This window comes from Diadema antillarum, unplaced genomic scaffold (genome assembly GCF_040938485.1).
Source record: "Diadema antillarum isolate AM-2024a unplaced genomic scaffold, OU_Dant_1.0 seq00000773_RagTag, whole genome shotgun sequence".
Classification (NCBI taxonomy): Eukaryota; Metazoa; Echinodermata; class Echinoidea; order Diadematoida; family Diadematidae; genus Diadema; species Diadema antillarum.
In genome coordinates, this window is record NW_027271662.1 from 718,427 (window position 1) to 729,131 (window position 10,705).

Consider the following 10,705-nt stretch of genomic DNA (forward strand, 5'->3'; position numbering starts at 1 on the left):
AAAAAGCTGTCAACATTTTTTCTTTCTTTTTTATTATATCTTGAATTGCTTTGATCTGCCATCTAATGTGACACTTATGAGTAAGTTGGCTTATTTGCTATTCATCTATATTTGTATGAAGATTGGTTTAGGCCTGTTATTACCGCATTTGCATTACTGATGCAAGCATATATTCAATTTTTGAGAGCAATCTTTGATATTATGTAATCTCCACTCATCTTCAATTAGTTTTTGGTTTTGAGTATGAATGATTCCCTATGAGTTTTTTTCAATGCAATATACGTTGAATATATCTACTTATGAGACATGCATACATATGACATGAGAACACCATTCTGAGAAATAGGTTCAGAATAATGAAGTGAATGAGGTAAAGCAGACTTTGAGATTTCCGGCTTAATGCAGAACATAAAACGCCATTGTTTATTTTCTGATGTCAAACCATGAAATATAGCCCATCATCTTTTTGGAGTTAGTATTCTTGCATTACCCCCCTCCCCCCCCCCCCCCCAACATGGCACAACATTACCTTCCAAAGACATTAGAGGTGTTTTGGGTATCAACAATAGTAAAGGTTGCCATAGGATTACTTCTTGTTGGTCCGAGCTCCATGACTGTTGCTCAGTATCTGTGGTATGACAGCGTGTGTTGTGGTTGGTAGCAGCTAGCCGAAAGGACAGGGAGTTTCCTCTGTGGTTAACAACGTGTGACCCGGTGACTTAACTCCACTATCGCCGCGCAGAAAATAGGACAAGCACAGCTATCATCACAGGAAATCATGTGCTGTATATTTTGCAGTGCCATGGCTATTTCTGGGACCCGAGATTGATGTGGTGTAAAGATATTATTTTCAGGTTTTGTTTTTTGTTTTGTTTTGTTTTTTTGCTCTTTTCAAGTGAAGTTAAATCTGAACAAGATGTTAAACTGTTCTTGTCAAAATGTGAAAGTTCCATATTCATCCACTTGACAAAAAAGTAAGTTAGTATTAGACTGCAACGTAATCAAGCTCCTACTAATCTTCTTTAGGATATAAACTTCAGGATGACAAGACATGAAGTGACTGCCTTCTGTCATTCTTACTTTGCTGTTTTGTCTAATTTACATCAACACAATCTTCAGACATATGCCCATCATTGTAATAAATTTTGTTGGTACAGAGCACTCTCCATGCTTCCACATCAAAGATGCCAGAGGCATTCTGTTTCCAGTTTAGTTTGTCCATCCATTTGCTCTTTCTTCTTCTTCTTCTTCTTCTTCTTCTTCTTCTTCTTCTTCTTCTTCTTCTCCTTCTTCTTCTTCTTCTTCCTGTGCTTAGAAACTCGGATGTGTCAATTAGATTCACTATGAATACTGTACATGTATCTCTTTGAAGTTTGATGGCACAGTTGAAATGATATTGTCCAGACTCTGAGAAAAGAAAATGTTAAATGCTGAGGTTTCAAAAGTTGTTTTCAAAAAATACATAAACCTTTAGAAATGTTTCACCAATAATTTCATCAATGTTGGTTCTTGTTAGAAGAGTTTGATGTCACTTCAGTAAAATACCTAAGCCTTATTCTCTAAACTGTTTATTGTCAACACAATATCCTGTCATATGCTGGTTGCCCTATCAGTGGACATGGTAGGTCAGTGAAATATGGTAAGTAAGACTTAGATCTGAAGCCCTTTAATTGGAGAGTGATCCGCAATCAGCGCGGATGGAATGAACGAAGAAATGACCAAAAGAATGAATGAGTGACAGTTTGAATTATGCAGTCTTTGAAGCATGTAGAGAAGTTTTCCCTACAGGTAGCATGCAAAAGTAAAAGGGCATATTATGACATGATTTTGTGATGCATTTTCTTTCATTTTTATTTGGTTCATTTTGCAGACGATTGACAATGTCCTGGAGAGTTTGGATGTACTGTGTAACAGCCCCAAATTTGTGGCCGTTCTCGAGTTCGTCCTCGCCGTCGGAAACTTCATCAACAGCGGCTGCAGCAAGGGCATCGCCATGGGCTTTAGACTGCAGACTCTGACCAAGGTAAGCAGAGAAATCCCAGTTTAATGAATAATTATAGACAGTCAGACAGACAAATAAATATATACATAATTACAAGTACATATATACGCAGATAGATAGATAGATAGATACATACATACATACTTACATACATATATAAACACACACACATACGTACATGCAAACAAATGTGTATGCATGCAGTGTACACTGTTCTATTTATTTTTTGTCTGTATTCTTTCATCCATTTGATAGAAGATGTGACATTTATGAACTACTGTAAGAAGTTGCAAAATGCAGTGATGGCAATATATTTTAGTCACACACGGCTTAGAATTGTGTGATTTATGCATGTCCAACCTTAAATTCTCATAAAGAAAACAATAAAAGCATCATTTCTTCTCTCCACCATCTTCCCCACCACACCCCCTTACCACCCTAACCTCCACTGCCCTGGGTCCATGCCTCTTTTATCACAGCTTGCTGAGTGCAGAGCAAAGGACAAGAACTTCACCCTCCTCAAGTTCCTGGTCCAACAGATCCACAAACACGAGCCAGACCTCCTCACCTTTACTGAGGAGCTACATCCCCTCATGTTGTCCAGTGACGGTAAGCCAGAATGCTGAAAGTGCCCGCCAGTCCACTGTGCTATTACTCTGAACCTGGACACATTGTTAGAATGTTGGACTATTGCCTCAAATTCTAAATGACCTCATATTTTCTGTTGTTAAAAATGGCTTATCAGTAGGATCATTTGTGACTACATTAAAGAACAAACACATAGGAACATGACATTTGTGTATATCTATATATGGAATATTTTCAGGCTCTCTTTGAAGTTTAGAGCCATGTAAGTTGTGATAAGTCAAAAAGAATACATTTTGTGACATATCCATGTTTATTTGCAGCAAGTTTGATTCTTCCATGCTACCAGCAACGTGTAACCAATGTAAGTCTGCTCATTGGGGAAAACAACATTGGAGTCTCATTTTGAAGTATTAATCATTCCATATTTAGTCAGAAAAAGGATTTAATCATATAATTATAGGCACAAAAACCAATGCTTTGTCCCCCTTCACTGTTTAATGTTATTTTGTAGCAGTATGATTTCGGAACAATTATCTCCCTGTGATTCATCTTACTTTAATAGAAGATAGGACCTATATTGTCAGTCATCCAACAGTGTTACATTAAACTTCGTATGAAAATCAAATGTTGTCTCAGAACAGGACAAGATGAATGTCACTCTCATGAAAAGCAAGATGAGAGTTGTGAATATATGATATTTGACTCTGCTTCATAGTGTGTTTTTTTTTTTTTTTTTGGTAAAAGTGATGTCTATCAATATAGATTTAGACCAAATGAACACGTCAAGTATATTGATTGATTGGTGTAGACAAAAGTATTTCATGCACAGTTTTGTTGAGTTTATTTATTTTTCTCTCTGTCTCTTTGTCTTTCAGCATCAATCAAGGCCCTGCAGGCTGAAGTAGAAGGTAGGACCTATACCCCCTTGAGTTCTTGTCACTCACATTATCTGTATTAGAATCAATATTTCTTTTGATACACAGTGTAGTCATAGTATACATATTGAAACAATGACACCTGTATGAAAGGATGGCTGTGTATCAAAAATGACATACATTTGATTGTCAATAGCTACAGCACAATGAGAAAGAAAGAAAAAAAAATGTGTATTTTAAGTGTCACATACCTTTCTCATTTCTATGTTTTGAAGAGTCCATTCTGATAGAAATGAAGATCATCTTCCATCAGGCTTATATGTAAATTGTGATTCAAAATATTGTGGGTGATGTAAGAACTTACAGACCATTATTCACTGTACAGAGTCAGCATTGCTTGTTGTGATGTGTTGTGATAAAACCGTGTAATGTTCCTGCATAAAATGACAGACAGGTGATTGATTGCTGTCAATTTTTCTCGTCCCTCATTCACCAGTGATGAAGAAGGACCTGAGCAAGGTGAAGAAAAATGCATCCGTCCTGTTGAAAGCCGAGAATCCCCCAGAGAGGGACATCGCCTTCTGTGATGAGGTGGAGGTGAGATGCCCAAACTCACAGATTAAATGAAATTAACCCCAGCATGCTTTAGGATTTTTAGGATAGTGCTGCACTATCTGTACAGTGTTGGCATGCTTCAGAAACCTGCTTAAAGTATTGAGATGAAAATGACAAAAAGCAATGAGCTTATTCTGTCCATGCTCATCATTGCTTACATTCATTACAAATACTTATCGCTTATGATGATGATGATGGTGATGATGATGATGATGGTGATGGTAATGGTGATGGTGATGATGATGATGATGGTGGTGGTGGTGGTGGTGATTATGATGATATCAACAATAATGTTGATGTAGGTGATGCTTATGGTAGTAGAAATACTAACAGCTGCTGATGCAGAAAGAGAAAAGTGTCATCATGAAGTGACTTTATTCACTTTAAAATTAAGCAGATCAATCTTATTAATTGTCTTATTTATTCTTTCAGATGTTTGTGGAATCCTACGAAGGCAAACTGGCCGATCTCCAGGAAAAATCAGATGACATGAAGAACCTCTTTGATCAAATGCTGGTAAGCCACTTCTAACAATTTATCTTGAATTCAGATACAGGATGCACTAGAATACTGCACCTGGATACCTAGAGGAAACTTGGGTGGGTGGGGGAAGGAGTCACAAGGGGTATAGTGTTGTAACTTGTTGTCAGGTTTAAGTCTTCTCAGTGAGAAGTGTGGAAAAAAAATTATTTAGATATTCATTGTCAGGAATGCTAAGAGCATTCAATGTTCTGGTTAAAAAGATGACAATATCTGTGATAAATAAAAAAGAACAAGAAAACATCCCCCCCCCCCCCCCCCCCCCCCCGCAAAAAAAAAAGAAAAGAAAATGCAGTATATAAAATGATATAAAATGAGAAAACAAGTAAGGTAGAGCATTTGAAATTAGTACATTACTGGATTTGGTGTCAAACCAGCATCTATTGATATGTCACTGTGTTGTGGATGAGCATTCCATTCTCAAAGATACACTGGGAAAGCTACCACTTGTTTTCAGGCCTAAGATGCATTAGTAAGAGGCTCCATCATGTGATATCAAAACAGGAAGCAATACTCAAGTTCGATTTTGTCTTTTTCCATCCCATGAGGAGACAGAGTGACCTGAAAAACAGCAAAAGACCTTAGAAATAGACAACAATTGTAATATTTCAGGAGTAGTCTTTACCCCATGACACAGTGGAAATATGAGTTGACTCTCATATGGCCTAAATTAACCCATTAGTAACTGAACCAAACCAAAACGCATGTCAGATTACTCCCTAAACTGCCTGAAACTGCCCATCCACTTTTTTTATTGTATCATGCTTTACTATTTTTATTGTTTTCATTTAGAAAATGTAATCATGTGAATTGAAAAGAGGTCAAAGGTCAACAAAAGTATGTCAGAATTATTTCTGTGACACACAAGTCTCTTGATAAAGTCTTAATAGGCTTTCAAATAAACAAAACGTATGACACACAACAATAAACATACAGTGATCTATTCTGCATGATTTAGAAAGTTGTTGAAATGGGAGTAATATTCTTGTACCTTGCAGGGAACAATAGGCCATTATGTACAGAATCTTCAGTTGCTATTAACGAAAGGGTTAATTGGGTTGGGGGAAGTACATGTATTTGGAAGGTCCCTTGAGAATTTTTACTCAGTCAATATTCCTACCAGTTAGAAAAATGTTTGTACCGGTTTGTTTGAAGGGTACCTTGACTACATGGTATGTTTGGGTGTGTTGATGGGGCAACTGTTAATCCAAGGGTTATTAACAGAAGCCAAGAGAAGCTTGTAAGAATCATTCAAATGTTGTTTCTTTTGTCCGCATGTTGTGTATGAATGAAATGTAAGTTGTGGCTCTAAATGACTGATATAGACTGAGCCAAAAGTAAAAATAGGTTAGTTATAGTCTGAGAGATATTTCATGCACGGTGAGAATGTAGAGAGTCATTTTGTTGTTAATTCTTCTCCCCAAAGAGGAGACAGTTCTTCTAGCAGGATTTTCTCATCTTCAGATAAAATTTGGAGGACGTAAAAAAAGATGGCTTGTGCCTTTAAATTTTTGTGTGCTGGCATTTTTCGTGTTTCCTGCGCTCCTGAAAGTTCGTCTGGCCAGTTCTCTGGGGAGCGTGACTAATAGTAACACTTCCTGGAGACTCCTGGAACATCAAGATTACATCTTAGACAGACCTGACCTAGCTCTCCATGAAACGTTCATTTGTAAATTCCTATTACATTATATGTGAGCGAGGAAATGAGAAACTGTTCATGGTTTTCTTAACATACATCAATTGTTTGTGAAGTGAATGATGCAAAGGTCTATTTTCTTAAAAATATTGCAGGTTGCCAGCTGAAATGCAAAAGGTCATTAAAACTGTGCAAAGTCTTATGAGTGAAGCAAAGGGTTCTCAATATTTCAAACCCTTTCCCAAGAGTGTGGGTTCATTGGTTCTTTATCATGTCATTAACTTCCAATCATGAAGGTGATTTCCTTTTTGCCCAAAAAAATTACAAATGCAAACAGAAAAACCGACCAGAAATGAATATTATTTATTAGTGGAAAATTTAGCAAAGCAAATGGGATTCCATCAGGATCCCGATGGAATCCCATTTTCTTGCTCAATTTTCCACTAATAAAAAAGAATAAAATACCTGTCCAATTTTGGTGTAGACCATACATATTAGGATCTAGCTCATGTGGTAATATTTGGGCGGTGAAATGGCTTAGTTGGTTGGTCATCTGCCTTCGGATCCAAAGGACCCAGGTTCAGTTCCTAAGTCTCACTGAGCAATGTTGTGTGTAATCATACTATCCCCTTTATTAAGAGGCAAAACACTCTGTCCCTCGGATAGGACATAAAATGGAGGTCCCGTGTGTGAGGAAAGTCACAACTCATGCACGTAAAAGATCCTGTTTCATTCAGTCATCGCGAAGAAGAGCACGGTTATAACCCGGTGAAGTGGCCACCAACTACCTACACAAAAGCAGTGCATTTATCTTCAAGCATGAAGCCTGCACTTTAATTGAAGAAGAAGAAGAAGCTACAAAGTGCAAAATGCATTTGAACGTTTTTCTAGCTTTTCATTATGAAAAAGCAAATAAATCAAGATACATTCTAGTTGCGCTAGAAACCATCTTTCATGATATCACTCTTTTCTTTCAGATGAGATTCGGGGAACCCTTTAACTTGGAGTCTCAGGAGGTCTTTTCCTCAATCGCAGAGTTTGTCAAGACATTCAAGAGGGAGGCGGACCTCATCCTTGTCACGAATGGAAAGCTTAACAGGTACGTCAGCACAGAGGAATGGTATTCATGTTTATGTCAAATCCTGCCCGAGAGTTTTTCTTTAACTCATTAGTAACTGAACCGCCCGAAACTGCCCGTCTTATTACTTCCTGAAATGCCAGAATCCAACTGTCCGCTTTTTTATAGTTTTATACTTTACCATTTTCATTGTTTGCATAAAGAATATATACTTTTGTAATTTGAAAGAGGTCAAAGGTCAACAAAAGTATGTCATGATTACTTCTGTGGCACACCAGTCTCTTGGTAAAGTCTTAATAGGCTTTCATAAAAAATAACTTATAATAGACAAAAATAAACATGCAGTGAGCTATTCTACATAATTTAAAAAGTTGTCGTAATGAGAGTAATATTGCACCTTCTTGTTGTACCTTCTAGGGAACATTAGCCATTATGTACGGAATCTTCAGTTGCTAAAGAGTTAATATGCAATGCTGGTCTCATCATCCAAGACCAGAGAGAAATCACTGACTTGGCAGACATCACAGCATGAATGAAATTGACCACCATTGTAGAGAACACATTGAAAGGAAGTAATGACTAGTCCCCACAGTTGTAGGTGTGAAGCTTCCATCAGGGAGTCTGTTGTAACCGTAACAAACACTGATAACTAACTACTGAAAATCAAAATGTTAGGAAAATTAATGGAATGCTGGAATATCTGTGCAAAATAAGTAAATGTTTGGTTTGTACATGCATGGGACAGTGTGATTTGGTAATGTGCAGACATGTTAAAGAAACTACATTTGATGTGTATGGTTTTGACAGATCTTGTACACTGAAAAATATTGAGCAGTAACCGCCTGCTGATTTAAGCCGTGCTGACAATGATTGCTATGATACTAAAATTCTGTTTAGTGCAAATATCCTCCTGCATTACTAGAACTCAGACGTAATTTGACAGTCATCGGATGTGTATGTTTTTGTTTTATACAGGAGAAAATCCAAGAAGTACGCCAGCAACCCTCGAAAGAGCATGCCGCGAGACTCCGCCATCGACAGCGTGACGAGCCTGGAGCGCAGCGACTCTGCGGAGAGCTGCCCCGACCAGTATGACATGGGCAGCAGTAGCAATGACACCCACAACAGCGTTGCCAATTTGCGGAAGGCTTTCAGTGCTGACACGAGATCTGCAGCAGGCAATGCCAAGAGGCAGGGATTTATTCAGGTGGGTTGATAGTAACAAGAAAAAAAAAAGAAAAACAGCTGTCTCCAGGTGGAAACAACTCAGATGCAACAGATTTGTTTGATTGTTTTATGTACCTGAAGCTTTTGTCTGTTTGTTTTTTATAAGATCGCGTGTTCAAGTTTGAATGATTCATTTTTAAATATGTGGTATGTGTTTGTTTTTTTATATTATGTGTATGTATACATGTACAAGTGCATTGTATCTTGTGACTATATAGTGTAGAATCAATCAAAATATGACCAACAAAAATTATGTGTACATATTAGTTTATATCAGATGATTTAAGGAGCTGTATATTACATATCATTATTTTGTATGGAGAGCCAAGAAATTCTATTTTATAAATTCCACATTAGTTAAGTGTTTTATCTGGTTTGATTGAACTGCAAAAGGAGATATTGATGTTCAGTTTACACCAGCATTTAGATTTAGAGTTACGAGCAGCTGATTTTAAGGCTTTGTGATTGCCTTCAGTGAAATGTGGAAATCATTAACTCATTAACCCGTTGAAGACTAGTCCCGAGTATTCTTGGGCTGAGGTAAATGGTAAATGTGTGTCATAGGAAAAGGAGTCCATTTTTAACTGGTTTAGGGAACCATTAAGCTTGGAATTAAGTTTTCATTTTTTGATAACCCCTCAGTAAGTCATATTTGTGAGTAACCAATTTTCTGTCCCATGTACAGGACAAATCAAAAGGTGTATCGACACCGCGTACCCGCAAACCTCTACCGAAGAATCCAACCAAGGAGGGTTACATGGAGAAGCTGAGTAATGCCAAGTCCCCCCTCTCCTCGCAATGGAACCGGCGTTACTTCGAGCTGACCACCCAGGGCCACCTCTACTATTCCAAGCGGAAAAACGAGAAGAACGTGGAGTCCATCTACCTGCGCGGCTGCCCAGTGGCCCTGGAGGACGACCGGACGATCGTCATACAGACGGAGGAACGCAACTACAAGCTGAAGGCGTCATCCCACGAGGAGGCCCAGGAGTGGCTGGAATGTCTGTTGGTCTACACCCTGAAGCAGGCCAACATACCCCGCCGTGCCCACTCCCAGTTCCCAGCCCCGGACTTTGGGATGTAGCTATTAACCCATTCCCTCACCCACCTTGCTTTGGGACACTTGTGAAGAGCTTACCTGCTGTTCTATCATCATAGGGCTCTAGATGGGTAACTCCTAAAACGTGCTTTGAGTTACAAGACTTCAAAATTTGGGTGTAGCCAGTAAACCACCCTTCCCCCACCAGTTCAATATGCCTATTGCATATATGTGCTTGACTGGTATTCTGGGCTTGAGATGGATTTTGCCATGGATGGGTCTAAGAATTTCCGTGAATGCTTACAGATCAGACTTGGCCAACTTCATCGACAGAGATTGCACATTGGTGAAAGAAATGAATTATAACTTACCATCATGTCACAAGTTACAATTTCAAAATTAAGTTCATGAATACTGGACTTTATCAGCTCCTTTTATTGGACAAAGTGTAATGAAAGATCTTGTATGTTAAGCTATGGCATCAGTCCAATTCAAACTTTATGATAATCATCACCACCACCACAAAAAAAAACAAAAAAAATCTCACAATGACTGGTACAGCACATTGCATTGTAAGTTAACCCATTGAGGACGGTTTGATTTTGCTGCAACACGCATTTCCCATAGACGCTTGCCCGAGTATACTCGAGACCCATCCTCAACGGGTTAATTTGGTATAGGTTCTGAGCTGCAGGGACAGTGCTCTTTTCTTACATGTCCACATAGAATTGACCATATTTTTATGAAGTCATTGGCATGACAGGAAAAGGCCACAAAATGGCTTTGTTGAGAGGCTGGAATCTCAGGAAGCGTGTGTGTGGTGATGAAATAGCATGCTTGAAACGGAACTTGGTATGATAGACCCTTGGTAAGTCTTCAGTAACAGCTGACAATACCGCCCTCTTTCGATAAACTGTCAGTGCAATGAACACTATTTGCAGGCTACTTTACTTCTGGAAGTGTGTATATATGTGATTTTATTCATCCTCCCTTTATATGCTAGAGATTATTGCAAAAAGAAGTAAGATGGGTTTTATTGTAGCAATTTGAAAGTTTCCATTCAAGCATTACATCGGATTATTATTACTTCTTAGAGAAGCCTATG

General features: G+C 38.3%; 1 protein-coding gene across 1 annotated transcript in view; it reads left to right on the plus strand.

The window, feature by feature from the left end:
* Window positions 1-9,645, plus strand: part of LOC139738911 (uncharacterized) — a 194,071-nt gene extending 184,426 nt beyond the window's left edge. The window contains exons 20-27 of the mRNA XM_071649539.1: window positions 1,871-2,023; window positions 2,482-2,611; window positions 3,466-3,498; window positions 3,962-4,062; window positions 4,513-4,596; window positions 7,234-7,355; window positions 8,310-8,541; window positions 9,247-9,645. Coding sequence (XP_071505640.1) covers window positions 1,871-2,023; window positions 2,482-2,611; window positions 3,466-3,498; window positions 3,962-4,062; window positions 4,513-4,596; window positions 7,234-7,355; window positions 8,310-8,541; window positions 9,247-9,645 — 1,254 coding nt within the window. The remainder of the gene's footprint in view (window positions 1-1,870; window positions 2,024-2,481; window positions 2,612-3,465; window positions 3,499-3,961; window positions 4,063-4,512; window positions 4,597-7,233; window positions 7,356-8,309; window positions 8,542-9,246) is intronic.
* Window positions 9,646-10,705: the final 1,060 nt, after the last annotated feature.